This window comes from Ranitomeya variabilis, chromosome 4 (assembly GCF_051348905.1).
Source record: "Ranitomeya variabilis isolate aRanVar5 chromosome 4, aRanVar5.hap1, whole genome shotgun sequence".
In the NCBI taxonomy this organism is placed as follows: Eukaryota; Metazoa; Chordata; class Amphibia; order Anura; family Dendrobatidae; genus Ranitomeya; species Ranitomeya variabilis.
In genome coordinates this window covers 290,334,718-290,354,101 of record NC_135235.1, presented here as the reverse complement: position 1 = coordinate 290,354,101, position 19,384 = coordinate 290,334,718, and the positions used below count along the sequence as shown (strand labels likewise).

General features: G+C 42.2%; 1 protein-coding gene across 2 annotated transcripts in view; it reads left to right on the top strand.

Annotated features, from left to right (window-relative positions):
- The window catches only part of LOC143764525 (uncharacterized), a 111,041-nt gene that overhangs the window by 8,488 nt on the left and 83,169 nt on the right, over positions 1-19,384 (top strand). For both annotated transcript variants that reach the window (XM_077250152.1, XM_077250153.1), the window contains exon 2: positions 18,166-18,240. In XM_077250152.1, the coding sequence (XP_077106267.1) occupies positions 18,166-18,240 (75 nt within the window). The remainder of the gene's footprint in view (positions 1-18,165; positions 18,241-19,384) is intronic.

Sequence of the window (19,384 nt, the reverse complement as noted above, 5' to 3'; positions counted from 1 at the left end):
CGGGCAGTTCTGGCAAATGCCAGAAGGGCCGGTGCCAGTAGTGGGCCGCTGCGTGCCAACTCACCCTTCCCCCCCACCAGCAGCGCCGCCGCATTCAACTATACCGGCATCTATGACGCCGGTACAGTTGAATGCAATGATGGAGGAGAGAGCGTCCGCTGACGCTCCCTCTCCCATCATTCCCCGCTCTGCCTCTGACACTGCGGGTGCGCGCGCACTCACTGTGTCCCAGGCAGTGCAGCGACAGCCGCCTAGACAGGAGCAGGGAGCAGCGCGGGCACGAGGAGAGGTGAGGAGTGTGGTTTGTTTTTTGTTTTTTTTACTGGACTGTGGGGCCATTCATGGGGGGGGGAGGGGAGATGTGGGCTGTGCTGTATACTACTATGTGGGCTGTGCTGTATACTACTATGTGGGCTGTGCTGTATACTACTATGTGGGCTGTGCTGTATACTGCTATGTGGCCTGTACTGTATATTACTACGTGGGCTGTGCTGTATACTACTACGTGGACTGTGCTGTATACTACTGTGTGGGCTGTGCTGTACACTACTGTTTGGGCTGTGCTTTATACTACTACGTGGGCTGTGTTATCTGCTATGCAGGTTGTGCTATATACTATGCGGGTTGTGCTAAATACTATGCGGGTTGTGCTATATACTATGCGGGCTTTGCTACATACTACTGTATGCGGGATGTGCTATATACTATGCGGGCTTTGCTATATACTATGGGGGGTATATTATATACTATGTGGCTGTGTTATATACTATTGTGGGGGTATATTATATTCTATGGGGGAGGCTGTGTTATATACTATGGGGGGGCTGAATTATATTCTATGGGGTGGCTGCATTATACTCTGGGTTGGCTGCATTATACTCTGGGATGGCTGCATTATATTCTGTAGGGTGGTGGCTGCATTATACTATATGTGGGCTGCATTATACTGTATTGAGGACTATGGGGAATACGTTATACTATATGAAGAACTATGGGGTGCATTATACTATGGGAAGTGAATTGTACTACATGGATGACTATGGCGGTGCATTATACTATATGGAGCACTATGAGGAGTGTATTATGCTATATGGAGGACTATGAGGAGTGTATTATGCTATATGGAGGACTGAACAGTGAATTTTAATACATGGAGCACTATAGGGAGTGTATTATACTATATGGAGGACTGTGGTGCACATTATAATATATGGAGGACTATGGGGTGTATTTTACTAAACAAGTAAAATGCTGCATATTCAGATTGTTTTTCCTGGAAAAAAAATCATTGTTCTCGGCAGCACATCGCCGGTGTAAACTGTAGATGTGCTGCTGATAACATGATACTGTATGGTGATCTGTTAGTGATCTATTAGTGATGGTTCTGTCCCATCATTATTCCTCAGCTGGTGGAAAGGGGCCGGGAAACAAGCTTTGAACAACTTCAGTATTGTCGATCAAACTCATTTAGCGGCCTGAACTCAGCGTTTGTAAATACAACCGAAATGCTTTTGTGTGATGTGCAATATGTTAGCATTTGGGGCCCCATTTTGCCTAGGGCCCCATTTTGCCTAAAACCAGCCCTGAGTACAGGTGTACAAAGATATTATACAGTCACCATGTGACAAGTGGGCCTGTGTAACTTCAAATGCCAGGGCTGAATTTTAGTCCCAGTCCGGCCCTGATTGTACTGATCAAAGTAAGCATGGGGGAAGCCTCCGAAAAAAGACTAGTTAATAAGAGGCGTAAAACTTTCATAGTTTTAAGGTTGAAGGTAGACATAAGTGCATTGAGTTCAACCTATAGCCTAACATGTGGGTCTGGAGGCAGACACACAAACCCGGGCTCAATTATGAAAGCTGCATGATGGGTTGTATGCGTGATGCATTTTTAGGGGGGCTCCAGTACAAGAAATATACCCCAGACAAGGATCAGTTATTTTTTGCTGCTCAATAAACAGCGGCTCCTCTGCAGCCGGAATCACTCGTTCAACATGAATGTTTCAATAGGGGAAATTTTACATCTCACAGCGAGTACGATCCGGGAATACAAAATTCTAGAGTCGTTTGATTCCCTCGAGGCCGGAAGGAGACTCGTCTGTGCTTTAAAGGGAAATTATGGAGGTTTGGGGGGCTTGGTTCAGATTGCGTTAGTGCAATCCGTTTAGCGCGAGCGCTAGCGGATTGCGCTAACGCAATGTCTTTTTTGGGGCCGCGTTCAGGGGTCGCGTTAACGTCCCCGCTCTCGCAGATCCCCGATCTGCAAGAGCGGGGAACGGACCTCTGGCGCCGCGGACGCTGCAAGCAGCGTCCGAGGCGCGCTACGAAAGACCGGCACATCGCTAGCGCGTGCCGAAAATGACACGCGCTAGTGATGCGCTCTAACATTGCCGGCAATGGGAGCGCTAACGGACGCGGTGCACGGCGTTAATTTCGCCGTGCAACGCTGTCCGTTAGCGCTATCCCATTAATGCAATGGGAACCTAGCCTAATAATTTATCTGAAAGAAACTTCAATGCAAAGGTCTATTCTGAAGGTGGAAATCTGGCTCATGATTAAGGCTGTTGAGACCCTCGTGGCATATATATATATATAATAACAATAATATATAAAAAATATATGAATATAATTAATATAAATATACAATAAAAAAATACATATATATTGCAAAAATTATTTTTAGCAAAAAAAGGATTTAATTTAATAAAAAAAATATATATTTATTAAATAAATCCATGTATTTTCAGCTAAAAAAAAATTTTGCAATTGGGTTTCATTAAGACATATTGCATTATTTTTCCGCAATCTCACGCACATATTGCATATTTTTCTTCCTTGCGGATTTTTAATTTTTTTTATCTGCATCATGTCAATTTCTGCAGTATTTTTTCATTCAGTTAAATGAATGTGGTGAAAAACCCGCATGTATTTTACGCACCATTTTTCCTGGCAATACTTTGGTTTTTGGCACAGAAAAAAAATCTGCTGCAAATGCTCAACATGTGCCCATAGCCTCAAGGTTTCCTTGCACATTGCCAGCTGTAGATTGAGTTAATTGAGAATCCATCATTGAGCTCCTTTCATCCTGAAGTTTGTAACACTTTTATCTGTCTTTTTCTGATCTCTTGGCTCAATTGTGACCACATCAAAGTTCAGCTCAACTTTCATGTGGTCATAAACCGGCACAGAAGAGTTCGGAAAAAAAAAAGATAAAAGTGTTACAAAGTCCGTCAGAACAAAATCAAATTCCATATCTGATGTGCATTGGATTTAGGGTCTTGTTCCTGCGTCTATGTGTATGAGGCTCTGACATGATGGACGATGGGCCTTGGTTCCTGTGCTCTTGCCGAGCTGTGGGCTGGATTGTCACTGCTGAAGGAAGGAGGAGGACATGACCTTTCCCATCTTGGCTGGTCTCGCCGGTGTCTTGTTGGCATGTCTTCTGTCGCCTCTGTGTAATTGCATGGGCATTTGTGTGCTGTAAATTATTGCTTCCTTCATTTTCTGTGTGAGACGTGTCAGATCCTTTTGCCTTTCTAGTAATCGTTTCTTGGATTCAGTTGTGGTTTTTGTTTAACCCTTCCTTTGCCTCTATGATAATTTCACGATCAGAGTGCTATTGTTCATAGAAACCTCCCAAATACCCGAGCTTGGACCACCACCAAAATGGCATTAATAGGCAATACCCGTTAGACTTTAGGCTATATATGCCGGAATATCCCTTTTATACTTCAAAGAGACGAAAAAGTCTCATGCTTTCTTTACAAATGTTTTCCTCTTAATCCATTCCTTTGACACCCAGGATTATGATGTAGGGTGGCATAATGAACAGTAGCCGGACCCCTCTAGTCTTCATTCCAGGTCACTAGCAGCTCGGCGTTACATTGAAACCAGTGATGTGGCCATTTCTCCAATGTGTCCCAGAACAGTGGCTGCAGGGTCTCCAGACTTGTCTCCAATCGAGCACATCTGGGACGTCATTGGTTGATGATGACAAAGGAGCTGCCAGCAGCGGATCTTCATGATTTCTGTGTCCAAGTGCAGTCATCGCGGCAGAACACTCGCATACTAGATACTGAATGAATGGATATGTTTTTTGTTTCCATTTTTTTCATCATATCCATCCTGTGGTTCCATAACTCCACGACTTTTCCATTTTAGGCTTACAAATAATACTTGTCTCACGTCATTGCTCGATTTTGTTTATCTCTCTTTTATTTTTGCAATTGCTTCATCTCACTAAACCAACACTCTTTTGTCGGGGGCAAAGTCTGTTCCAATTTGGAATCTACTTATTTACTCAGAAAATTGCCAACATCTTTAAAATTGAGATGGCGGTTTGTGCTGAGTGCCGGGCTCTGAAGTCATAAGTACAAGCTGAAACATGCAATCAGATTACTGATGAAATTAAACTTTGCTCAGGTAGTACGTGAAATCCATATACAGTGGGGCAAAAAAGTATTTAGTCAGTCAGCAATAGTGCAAGTTCCACCACTTAAAAAGATGAGAGGCGTCTGTAATTTACATCATAGGTAGACCTCAACTATGGGAGAAAAACTGAGAAATAAAAATCCAGAAAATCACATTGTCTGTTTTTTTTATCATTTTATTTGCATATTATGGTGGAAAATAAGTATTTGGTCAGAAACAAACAATCAAGATTTCTGGCTCTCACAGACCTGTAACTTCTTCTTTAAGAGTCTCCTCTTTCCTCCACTCATTACCTGTAGTAATGGCACCTGTTTAAACTTGTTATCAGTATAAAAAGACACCTGTGCACACCCTCAAACAGTCTGACTCCAAACTCCACTATGGTGAAGACCAAAGAGCTGTCAAAGGACACCAGAAACAAAATTGTAGCCCTGCACCAGGCTGGGAAGACTGAATCTGCAATAGCCAACCAGCTTGGAGTGAAGAAATCAACAGTGGGAGCAATAATTAGAAAATGGAAGACATACAAGACCACTGATAATCTCCCTCGATCTGGGGCTCCACGCAAAATCCCACCCCGTGGGGTCAGAATGATCACAAGAACGGTGAGCAAAAATCCCAGAACCACGCGGGGGGACCTTGTGAATGAACTGCAGAGAGCTGGGACCAATGTAACAAGGCCTACCATAAGTAACACACTACGCCACCATGGACTCAGATCCTGCAGTGCCAGACGTGTCCCACTGCTTAAGCCAGTACATGTCCGGGCCCGTCTGAAGTTTGCTAGAGAGCATTTGGATGATCCAGAGGAGTTTTGGGAGAATGTCCTATGGTCTGATGAAACCAAACTGGAACTGTTTGGTAGAAACACAACTTGTCGTGTTTGGAGGAAAAAGAATACTGAGTTGCATCCATCAAACACCATACCTACTGTAAAGCATGGTGGTGGAAACATCATGCTTTGGGGCTGTTTCTCTGCAAAGGGGCCAGGACGACTGATCCGGGTACATGAAAGAATGAATGGGGCCATGTATCGTGAGATTTTGAGTGCAAACCTCCTTCCATCAGCAAGGGCATTGAAGATGAAACGTGGCTGGGTCTTTCAACATGACAATGATCCAAAGCACACCGCCAGGGCAATGAAGGAGTGGCTTCGTAAGAAGCATTTCAAGGTCCTGGAGTGGCCTAGCCAGTCTCCAGATCTCAACCCTATAGAAAACCTTTGGAGGGAGTTGAAAGTCCATGTTGCCCAGCAACAGGCCCAAAACATCACTGCTCTAGAGGAGATCTGCATGGAGGAATGGGCCAACATACCAACAACAGTGTGTGGCAACCTTGTGAATACTTACAGAAAATGTTTGACCTCTGTCATTGCCAACAAAGGATATATTACAAAGTATTGAGATGAATTTTTGTTTCTGACCAAATACTTATTTTCCACCATAATATGCAAATAAAATGATAAAAAAACAGACAATGTGATTTTCTGGATTTTTTTTTCTCAGTTTGTCTCCCATAGTTGAGGTCTACCTATGATGTAAATTACAGACGCCTCCCATCTTTTTAAGTGGTGGAACTTGCACTATTGCTGACTGACTAAATACTTTTTTGCCCCACTGTATACCAAATATACAGCTGAACTATTTTAGAGAGACCGCAGGGATCTGTACTGGGAGCAATGGGGTCCGCAGGGATCTGTACTGGCAGCAGTTGTGGACCGCAGGGATCTGTACTGGGAGCAGTTGTGGACCGCAGGGATCTGTACTGGGAGCAGTGGTGGACCACAGGAATCTGCTAGGACCGATTCTTTTTAACCTCTTTATTAATGACCTTGTGGATGGCATTGAGAGTAAAGTATCAGTCTTTGCTGACAACACCAAACTACTGTGATGCAGTGACCCCTGTTACAGCTAGGTGGCGCTGCATGTGCTCCTCAGGATATGCATGGAGGCATATCTGTAGTTGTAATGGTTGAACTAGCCACACACACCTCCCACCTATGGGAGTGGCTACAAGTATATAATGTGACCATGTGGGTCACATGGGAGAAAGATGGATGGACCTGAGTGGTCTGTGTGCCAGGTCCTGGAGGGTCTCTGTGTTGGGAGGTCCTGGGAGTAGGACTAGATCCCTGAAGAGCACATGGGGGTGGCCTTGGACCTGGGGGCCTGTGTGTTGGACAGTCCCAGATGGGGATGGACGTCCTGAAAAGCACAGAGAGGACACGTGTGCAGAGTCCGTAATGGCAATGCGTTTGTGGAAGCTACAGCCCGTCTGAGGATCTGGACTGTCAGGTGGCCTGGTGAGCAAGGCATTGCCCGGGACGGTGATCCCAGTTCGGCAGCTTCCCTGAGAGAGTACTGACAGGAGTCAGCATATGGAGCAGGAGCTCCTGGAAGGTAGCCCAGCATATGGGGAACCGTGCAGTCACTCACGCAGTCACTGGAGTAAAGTCCAGCATGATTAGAGACTGCAACCGTAATGTCGTATGTTGGTGCCTTTTGTGCTCCATGGACAGTAATAAACTGTATGGCGTGCAGTCACCCACAATAACTGGACACAGAGATTCGGCGTGTTTAGTTTCAAAGCCGTATACTATGATGTGAAGATTGATGTAAAGACTGTTTGCTTGTTGTTCATATTTCTGTGGCTTATGACTCCATAATAAACCACATGGACTGTTAAAGTGAAAACCCGTGCCTGACTACAATAATCCGCTGCCAAATGAGTGTCCCCCAATACACTCAGTAAGTGCAATCTTACACTACGTAGGACTCTAAAATTTGACCTTGACACTACAATATTGCAAAACGATCTGAATAAGATGACCGAATGGGCAAACACTTGGCAAATGAGATTTAATGTAGATAAATGTAGAGTAATGCACCTGGGACGGAGTAATCCTATTGCTGAATATACATTAAAATGGAGTATACTCAGGACTACAGATCAAGAGAAGGACTTGGGTATTCTGGTTACAAGTAAGCTGAGCAGCACTGCTCAATGTCAGGAGGCAGCCGCAAAAGCAAACAAGATTTTAGGATGTATAAAAAGAGAGAGAAAATCCTGTGCCCCCAATATTTGATATTGTATTGCTCCTATTTTCTGTCCTATTACACTTCAATCTAAAAAATATATATATTTTCTTTTTGTTTAGATTTCCTTTTTTTTTCTCACCGTCATGTCTCTGCCTTTAAGATAACTTGCTGCAGCAGGAGCCTCCCCCCCTTTGCCCTGGGAGCAGTGAGACATGTTAAACCCCCACCCTATTGGTTAAACTCCCCTCTTTGGCAGTTGGGATCAGTTGGACATAAAAGTGTGTTTTCAGGTCTAGAAAACTGATAGCAAATTCTTCAGGCAGGTCATCAGTTTAGGATTATGGGAGTCGAGCTCTTGGCCTCCTGGCCAGTCAGGTGATTGATTCTCGCCATTGCTCACCAGACATGGTCGGTGTTTGGTAGAGTCTCTTCCTGATATTAACACTACTGTAAGGACATCTCTTATGGATGGACAGCCTGGAATAGTAGACCTCCCTGGTAGTTACTACATGGCAGGGATTTGTCAGGTGGCGCCGGTGCACCTATTTTCTCTGTTACACTTGTAAGAGACAGCTGGGAGGAGATCTCATCGGGTCCAGTCCATGCGGGCAGACTGTACTATAAGCCAGACTTTGAAATTGACACCAGGAAGCTCTGACGCCGATTGTTTTGCTAGAAGTATTTTTATCTGCTGGTTGAAATTTTGCTGCGAGGATTTTATCTCTCCGGTGTCCTTTGGGGCACTGGAACGAATGCATTGGAAAATTGTTTGATGGCCGTTCCCTCACCTGTACAACTTATTCTTTAGCCGGGTTCATATGACCTTTCTTCATGGTCTGTAGATGGACCACAGTGTGTTGGCGGACACACGCAGAACGGGGCCCCTGGAGAAGAACAATATATGGGCCCTCTGCAGACCAGTAAGTCATCATAATGCACAATCCCACCTGCTATGGAAATGGAAATGGGCCCTTCTTACCGCTTGGGCCCCTGTGCGTCTGCACAGGTTGCATTAATGATACGTCTACCCCTGACACAACGTCCGGACCTGCTGAGCATATGTTCAGTCTTTTGAGCTTCTGGTAATTTCTTCTGGTTTCCAAAGATGTGAAGCGGTTAAAAGAACTGACCTGTCCATTTTTCATCCGGCTTCTTACTCACTACTTTATATAAAAAAGTGGAGACTGCTACTGTGTGCGCGCTGGCACCAACACTGTGGGTTCACGGAAAGACACGTGGGCTGAGTTCAGGCAGCACTCACTATTGGCCAGCTACGGACTAAGTCCACTGTATCATTGTACATGCGTTTTAGGACTGTTATATTTTTTTTCACTAGCCGAGGCAAAGGCTTGCCTGTCCTACCCGATACCGGCTCAGAGTGGTGACCGACCGCTCCTGCCGGCGAATCAGCTGCTGCATGCCAACAGAGCGGCTCTTCTGGGCTGCTCTGAGGACTGGGTGTGACTGCCGATGTCATGCTGATTGATAGCCAGCTCCCTGCAGTTAAACAGCGGGGAGCCAGCTGTCAATCAGCATGACATCACCAATTCTGCCCTGTCAACAGAGCGGAGGAGAAGCCACTGCCTGTTGATTTGTCAGCAGAAGCCACTCAATCGCCACCAGGAGCAGTCTGTGACTGCTCTGTGTTGGCGCCATGCACAACAGACAGATCGGCGCCGGGTACAACAGGCAGGAAGTTATCAACTAATAGCCTGTTAGTTCTTAGGCCCATAGTAAAAAAATAAAATTGTCCTGGATAACCCCTTTGATGGCTGAGTCTGATCCGTGAACCAGAAGAGGATAGGACATGCTCACAGATTGGAAACACATGGATCCGTCTTATGGGTCTGTGTGCTGTCTGAGGAAAAAAAACGGACCTCTCTAGGACTTGTCACATGCATGTGTGAATGAAGCCTAGGAGTAATGCTGTTTCTGGAACATCGCAGTCATGTTTTTCAAATATTTCATAAAACATTGTCCAACGTTTCCAGAGCCGCTTATCCCCCAGGGGAAATATTGGATTGGGTCAAGTCCAATGTGTCCGGTTCTTGTTGCCTCTACCATGACATATGGGAGGGCAGACTGCACATTGAGGGAAGGGGATTACTGCACCTTCATGTTCACATTCTTCACTTGCTCTTCGCTCTGCAGGGAAGTTTGTTGTGATCTCGGTTATGGATGAATGTCTTTTAATAAGGATCACTATGATAATATATTGTCATGTATTTTGCAAGGGAGAAATCCTGAGCCTGCCCTAACCAGTACAACCGATCCACTCCTGCCTAGGGGGAAAACAAATCCAAGTATCATATATTTGGAGCTGCCTGGCATGTGTACAAGGATAAGGAGATAACCTGGAGGAAGCTTGTTGTATCCTGAATATGATCAGCGAATTATTAATAGAGCTACTCCCTGCTTAGAAGACTTGGTCATTATTTGGAAATGAGAGGTGCATTTTTATTGGTAATCCATGGCCACCGTGCAGTGCTAACCACTGAGCCATCATACAGTGCTAACCACTAAGCCACCGTACAGTGCTAACCATTGAGCTACTGTGCTGCCCCGTGCTCCTGACATGATCCGTTTTATTCTCGAGATGAAGGGACTCCCATTATCATCATTATATTTTTTTCCCAAACGCCATCATTTTATAACAGGGGCTCCGAAACTGAAGCTGTCTACGTGTTTGCCTATTTCTCACCTTCTTAAAGAAGCAGGTTGTGTTTTCAAGAAAAAAAAAAGATATCCCAATTTGCTCTGCTGAGCACGGCCCTCCCTTATTTGATGATTTTCTTTCAGTAGAAACCATGTAGAGAACGATGGAGCCGATCTCTTACCTTCATTGATTTGTATAGGCAAACTGTACTGACTCTATGGGAGCAGCTCCACCTCCGTGTCTGATCCGAGTCCAGCCACTGTTATTCCAATACAGTTTATGTGAAATACCTGTAAACTATTCAGTATGGGAATGGGTGACACCTTGTATCTATAGGCAATGCAAATGCAGCAGTCGTTTTTAGGACCTAGTGACTGAGATGGTTCCTCTACTGAATAAGGTGAGAATAGTATGATAACTTTTTCCCACTGATTCTGGAACAGTTTTTCTTTTTCTTCTGTGCCCCTCCATTCCAAAGTTATGCCCCTTGGTAATAAAGAAGCATTGTTTCCCTTCAATTAACTGGGCGTATACCTCAGTACTTTTTTTGTGGGTGCGGCTTTGTTTTGATTGGCCAGAATCAGAAGAGGAAAAAGCAAACGCCCACAGAGAAGTTCTGTGAAGAGGGGGAAAAATAGCTTCATTATTACCAGGGGCATAACTTTGGAACGGAGGGGCATGGAAGAAAAAGAAAAACTGTTCCAGAGTCAATGGAGCAGTGAAAATTAGAGGATGTACTTAGTTTAAATGTAAAAAAAATCATGAACAATCCCCTTTAAATGTGAATAACTCATTACTTCCAATAGTGCTTCCATTACAATTAACATTTTCCATGTTAACTTATCTGTTTAGGTCTTCCAGACTCTTAGATAATATTATGAGGAGATGGCATGCTCCTGTTTATTACTTTAGATTCCAGCGCAGGACTACAAATGTCGACCAGCCATGGAAGGGTTACCATACACCCATCATTTACTTGGATCTTGAGGCTGATCATGGTCGGTTCTCTATTAATGAGCCGTATAAATTCTTTCCTATATTTTATGGACACACGCAACAAGTCGGGTTCTGCAATGTAACTGTTTTTCCTCCAGGGGCGAAGATTTGACTGTTTTATTAATTACAACATTAAAATTTGGAAGCAAAAAATGTTTCTATATTTATAGACCTGAGTCGAGGGTTTAATTATCGGATTGTCCTGTAATGAGGCTCGTGGTGCGTTCCTTTGAAGTGTAGGTGTGCTGACACTTGTGGTTCCAGCGTCTTTCCAGACAATCATGGTTTTATTTAATTTATCCAATTAGGGAAACCCCATTTTTTTAGGCATCTCTCTTCCTTAGTAAAGAAAAAACATGTAATTTATTTATACTTTACCAGATTCCTGAGTGCAGAATCTTCGTCCAACTCTTCGTCCAGTAGATGAAGAAAATAGCTTTCCCTATCACTCTCCTATCTGGAAGTTATAGACGACCGTCCACTATTATTTTGTTATTTAAACTGAGTCTCTCCTCCAATTGCCGCTGATCAACTGATTCTGAAACAGTTTTTCTCTTCCTTTTGCGCCCCTCCGTTCCAAAGTTATACCCCCTGGTAATAAAGATGCAAAGCTTCCTTTTAACTAACTGGGCGTAAACCACGGAACTTCTCAGTGGGCGCGGCCAAGTTTTGATTGGCCAGCATCAGAGTGGAAAAAGCAAACGCCCACACACAGAAGTTCTGTAGTACACGCCCAGTTAGTTAAAGGGAAACTTTGCATTTTTATTACCGGGGAGCATAACTTTAGAACGGAGGGGCACAGAGAAAAAAAACTGTTCCAAACTCAGCGGATCAGGGACAATTTGAGGGTTTTAAGTAAAAAAAATTCAGAACAATGTCCTCTTTAAAGCCCTGTTAGATGTGAAAAAAACCTAACTTGGACTCTACAGTATGTTCTTTATTCTTATATGGTTCTGCTAAATGCCAAGTTCTGCTAAGAGAACTTGCAGCAGGATGTCTGCGTCCGCCTCCAGCTCCTCCATAGAACTTTATGAGCACCAACTGTCATCTCCTATGTCAGTAATGTTTTCACTGAATACAGATTTTACCCATCAATTGAGAGTGTAAGATCAGTCCAGGAGGGGAAAGAAGCAGATGTATGTGATAAGATTATAAAGTTTCTAATTTTCATGTGAACTATTAATTTATGACATAAATATTTGTGCATCGGTTACTCTTTTAACCAATATAAGTGTTTCTAAATAGATAAATGTATTTTTCTAGGTAACCTATTCTATCTTTAAAGGGGTTGTCAAGGCTTGATACAAAAGTCTGCAGTCGCTCTATGTGACAGCCATCATCTGAATTGTGACATTGTGCGATGTACATGATTTCTAGGTTCCCTGGCATTGCCGATGCAAGTGAGCATACCTGTGGTCTTGTGCCGACTAGACTTGTCCAGCTTTATTCAATGCACTTCTATTAAGAGAGGCCAAGCACGTCTAGTCTGCACGTGACAGCAAAAATGCAAATTGCCTACTTGTGGTCACATGACCGCTCTCTTGCATCGGCAATACCAGTAAAATTCTGACTGTGCGCTTAATGCATGTTGTCACGATTCAGAAACCTGCAATCACATAGAATGATTGCAGACTTTTGTGTCAAGCCCGGATAACCCTTTTAAGGCTCAGTGGTTAACACCACAGCTGAATCAGCTCAAAAGCAACATCTGCATGGAGTTTGTGTGTTCCTCCCTTATTTCCATAGCTTTCCTCCCAAACTAAAAAAAAAAAAGAATTTAATTATGTTTCTATGAGATTGAGACATGGTTTTAAAATAGGAAAAGTACAATCATGGCCAAAAGTTTTGAGACTGACACAGGTTTTGGTTTTCACAGTTTGCTGCTTCAGTGTTTTTAGATCCTTTAGTTGGATATTTATACGGTTACTATAATGCAATTGTCAGCATTTCATATGTTTTTAAACTTTTATTGACAAATACATGAAGTTTATGCAAAGACTCAATATTTACAGAGTTGTCCCTTATTTCTCCAGACTTCTGCCCTTCTCCTTGGTAGCTGGATACCAGCATCTGGGCCAAATCCTGACAGATGACCGTCCGTTCTTGTTTAATCTGTGCTTAGAGTTTATCGCAATTTGTGTTTTTTATTTGTCCTCCCGCTTTTTGAGGATTGACCACAGGTTCTCAACGGAATGGAGATTTGGGCAGTTTCCTAACCATGGACCCAAAATGTAATTGTTTTATTTACTGAGCCACTTAGTTATCACTTTTACCTAGTGACATGGTCTCCATCATGCTAGAGGAAGCATTGTCCATGGCCAAATTGCTTCTGGATTGTTGGGAGAAGTTGCTCTTGGAGAATGTTGAGATCCAATTCTTCATTCATGGCCGTGTTCCAAGGCAAAACTGTGAGTCAACCCCCTCCATGGATGAAAAGCCCCCACACATGAATAGTCTCAGGATAATTTACTGTTGGCAGACACAGAACTCATGGTAGCGCTCACCACTACTTCTCCGGAGAACCATTCTTCCAGAAACAGTTTGAAGGGGGCTTCATCAGCAGAGAGATTAACTTTTCCCCAAGTTCTCTGGAGTCCATTCCCTGCACTACCTGCAAAATTATTTTCTCTGATGAAGGCCCTGTCAGACTGTTTCGGACATCAGGAAGAATGACTGTTGGGAGAAGAAAAGGTGAGCGCCACCATGAGTTCTGTCCTTATACCAACAGTAAAGAATCCTGAGACCATTCATGTGTGGGGGTGTTTCATCTATTGAGTGGGCTCACTGACAATTTTGCCTTCGAACCATAGAAACTTCTGACAGAAAGATCTAAAAACACTGAAGCAACAAACTTTGCAAAAAACAAAATTTGGGTCAATTTCAAGACTTTTGTCTTCGACTGCAGATAGTGATCCCCACCGAGGACAAGGTTCATTAGAAATAGGGACCCTCATGACTGTATTAAACTTTATTTTGATTTTTCTTTAAAACTCCTGTCCTTTTGGGATTTTCAAGAGTGATGTTGATGTTTTTGGCTGATTCATTAATTAAGACTTTTTAAAAAGTTACTAATTTTTGTACAAATGTTTTCCATTACCCATTCATTACATGCTCCTGAAATTTTGTACCCCTGAAACTTTAGCTCAAATTTGGTGCCTACTTTGTGTTGGAAATTGGACCAATGGCCAATGAGGTTGTGTTTGTGACAAGGCTACCTGTTTAAAGGGGCATTCGCTTTTTTGGACATTTTAATACGCATCCACTGGATATTCCATGAAAGTCTGATTGATACAAGTCTCACCTTTTGGGACGTCCAATTATCGGGAGAATGGAGCCACATCTCGTGCCAATGTCGGTGGTGAGGTGGGAGCAAAGTGCTTTCTCCATTCACTTCTATGTGAGGTCTGAAAAGAACATTTCACTTTTTGTCTTGGTCATTTCACTTGCTTGTATGGATAGATAAAAAAAACTATCAGTAAGATATTTTTGGCCTAATCATGCAATTTGCATCTGGCGGTAAAAAAAAAAAATAAAGGTCCGACATTCACTGATAAAACCACAGGAAATGACTAGTATCGCTCTGTGGTGCATTGTTCCTACAGCTCAGGCTTTTAGCTCTCAGCTCACTGTTATTTTGAAAGACGGTAATTTATCATTCCTGGAATTATAGTCATATGGTCTTGATTTGCACAGTGCGTTTACCCGTTAGCATCAGACATGGCTGGATACAATAACTATCATATGATCTGTGACTAATCGCGTCACGATTTAACTTTTTCAGAACTTTCCGTGATGTTTGGGTAACTTTACACATAAAGCAGCGCTGTTTGGTCTAATCCTCACATATAATTAATGACCATATTTATATATTGCTTCCTGAGAATTGGCAGATCTGCCTTTAGTCGATGGAAAGGGAAACCATCAGCAGCAGACTATTCAGCTTGTGTGGTGTTTGCCGGGGGTCATCATATGTCATATTAAACATACTGTACCTTCTCCAGCTGTAGAAGAGATGTGTCATAATAAGATCTAATACCGTGTTTCCCTGAAAATGGGACCGGGCCTCATTATTTCTTGCTACGAAAGATGGGTTAGGGTTTATTTTCTGAGGATGTCTTGTTTTTTTTTGCCATGAACAACAAACTACAATTCCTTTTGAACACAAAATCACCATTTATTTAAATATAATCATGAAATCACACACACTGCTCATACACGTGTGTGTATATACATACACACACATTACAGATACATACACATGTGTATATATACACACACTGCACATACATACACATGTATATACACACACTGCACATACATACACATGTATATACACACACTGCACATACATACACATGCATATACACACACTGCACATACATACACATGTATATACACACACTGCACATACATACACATGTATATACACACACTGCACATACATACACATGCATATACACACACTGCACATACATACACATGTATATACACACACTGCACATACATACACATGTATATACACACACTGCACATACATACACATGCATATACACACACTGCACATACATACACATGTATATACACACACTGCACATACATACACGTTTATATACACACACTGCACATACATACACGTGTATATACACACACTGCACATACATACACGTGTATATACACACACTGCACATACATACACGTGTATATACACACACTCCACATACATACACGTGTATATACATACTGCACATACATACACATGTGAATATACACACACTGCACATACATACACATTTATATACACACTGCACATACATACACATGTATATACAGACACTTCACATGTACAGTATATACACACACTGCACATACATACACATGTGAATATACACACACTGCACATACATACACGTATATACACACACTCCACATACATACACGTGTATATACATACTGCACATACATACACATGTGAATATACACACACTGCACATACATACACATTTATATACACACTGCACATACATACACATGTATATACAGACACTTCACATGTACAGTATATACACACACTGCACATACATACACATGTGAATATACACACACTGCACATACATACACGTATATACACACACTCCACATACATACACGTGTATATACATACTGCACATACATACACATGTGAATATACACACACTGCACATACATACACATTTATATACACACTGCACATACATACACATGTATATACAGACACTTCACATGTACAGTATATACACACACTGCACATACATACACATGTGAATATACACACACTGCACATACATACACGTATATACACACACTCCACATACATACATGTGTATATACATACTGCACATACATACACATGTGAATATACACACACTGCACATACATACACATTTATATACACACTGCACATACATACACATGTATATACAGACACTTCACATGTACAGTATATACACACACTGCACATATACACATGTGAATATACACACACTGCACATACACGTGAATTTACACACACTGCACATATATACACACGTATATATACACACTGCACATACATACACATGTGAATATACACACACTGCACATACATACACATGTATATACACACAATGCACATACATAGACATGTGAATATATACACACACTGCACATACATACACATGTACTGTATATACACACACTGCACATACATACACATGTATATACACACACTGCACATACATACACATGTGAATATATACACACTGCACATACATATTTGAATTTATACACAAACTGCACATACATACACGTTCATATGCACAAACTGCACATACATACACATGTAGAGTATATGCACATACACACACTGTCCATACACATGTATATACACACACGGCACATACACATGTATATACATACACTGTATATATATATATATATATATATATATATATATATATATATATATATATGTCTGTATCTTTCTCAATTCCTCTACAGTAGACTCCCACAGTTAAAAGACCTTTAGTGAAATCATGGTCGCATGACCTTGATGTCATCAAAGGTCCTTAAGCAGTTTTAACCTCGGATTAGAAATGCTGAGGGCTCCAAAGAGTGGGGGCCCTGGGCAATAGCCCAGTTTACATTCCCCACACTGGCTTTCACTGTAATTAGGGCTTATTTTTTTGAGTAGAGCTTATATTTCAAGCATATGCAAAAAAAATCCAGTAAAATCATGATAGGGCTTAGTATTAGGTAGGTCTTATTTTCAGGAAAACACTGTAGGTGATGGAGAGAGCTCACCACCTCCTCCATCCCTGCACAGTAACCTCTGCATATGTGACAGAGCAGGCTCACTACTCTTTTGCATAGAAGTGAAATTACGGTAGTTATTTTTTGTCTTAGTTTTCAGGTACAGCTTAGCTTTTTTGTGTACAGTGTGGAACAAAAGGTGGCTGCCCCCATAAGGGTATGTTCTTATGACATATTTTTATTGGAAGGACTAGGAGCAGATCTGCTTGGAAATCCAACAGCAAAAGCATTCTGAAAGCTATCAAAGGAATGAACATATTCACTTTTATGTAAAGATTACCTGCTGTTCATATGTTCAGTATTTCAGGTTTTCAAGCAGTTAACAGAAGTGATTGGACTATTCTTCAGGCGTCCTCCACTCCGAAGATGCTCTACGCTTTACATTACAAGATATCCGCGGCATCTTTTTTGAATGTTTTTTTAAGCATTTTAGCTTAAAAAAATGCTCTTTGCTGGAATTAGGAAAAAAAATGCTCAGAAAACGCCAGTACAAAAGATTCCATAATTGTGGAAAGGACATAAAAAAAAAAAACTAAAGATACAATTTCACCAAGGCTCCATACTAAATAGCTGATTATGGAGACTCCAGGATCTCTTGCCCACCTACTTGGCATACTGTGGCTTGGCTGGCATAGTAGGACACGCATCTTGCTGGTATATCGGTCTTGTAGAATTCTCTCATAATATAACACTAATTTGTTTTCTTCTTGGTCCCCAGTGGTGTACGAGCATCGCTCCAGGCTGGAACGTTCTTTACAGAAGGAGAAGAGTGAGCACAAGAAGACAAAAGAAGGTCCGTACCCTGTCCCCTTGTTTCTGAAGAACAGCAGGTTTTGTTTTATCTTCTGGCACCCGAAATATCCTCTGCATACTTGACTCCATGATCACACAGGCCGCTCCTCTTCTGCCGAAGCGTTAACTGTTACAAAACTGCATAACTTTCTGTGCAGAGGTGCAACCTGAAAACTCTTGCTCACCAATTCTTGGAGAGTAAACAAGTGGCACTCACCATCCATAAAATATTTTTTTATGAGAGGAGGCTGGATACGATGTGGACAATGGTTGTTTCGTGTATAACAACGCTTCTACGTGTCACCGTTGTCCACAGCGCATCCAGGTTCCCCTCTCTTCTTTTTTAATTACACAGAAAATAAAGGAATATTTTATGGATGCTGAGTGCCACTTCTTTTCTCTCCAAGGATTCATTGTCGTTGACTTTGATATACATTTACCGTGGTGTCTGATGTGTCGTTTTGCGAGGTGCTCTGGTGATGCTAAATCCTTTTTTGTTTCCCTACATATTTTTTTTTTTTTGGGCGGGGTGGATTTTTAAGGATAAGGCCCCTTTCACACATCAGTTTTTTGCCATCAGTCGCAATCCGTTGAATTTTGAAAAAAACACATCCGGCGTCTGATGCCGCTGGATCCTTTTTTGATCATAGATTTGTATTAGCGATGGATTGCCTCACGTTTCATCCGTCGTTCGCCGGATCTGTTGAAAATTGTTTGTCCAGCGGCCGGAGACAACGGACATAGTAAAGTTTTTTGTGTCCGTCGAAAAAACGGACAGCGACGGATCCGTCGCCGTTTGCTAGAATGGAAGCCTATGGCGCCGGATCCGTCAAATGATGGAATCCGTCGACGGATTCTGTTTTTTTTTAACTGAGCATGCTCTGATTTGTTTTTTTTTTAATATCTGATTAGCTGGATCAGCTAGTCGGATCAGGCGAAAAAATGGATCCGTCGCATCAGTTTTTCACAATCAGCGACGGATCAGTTTTTTTCAAAATTCGATGGATTGTCCTTGATGGCAAAAAACTGATGTGTGAAAGGGGCCTTAGATGGGGCGGTACTAACGCAGTTTTGGTTTTTGGGCTCATCATGACTGTGTCGGTGCTGCCCAATCTAGCTTTATCCTAAGACCCATTGATCCCATG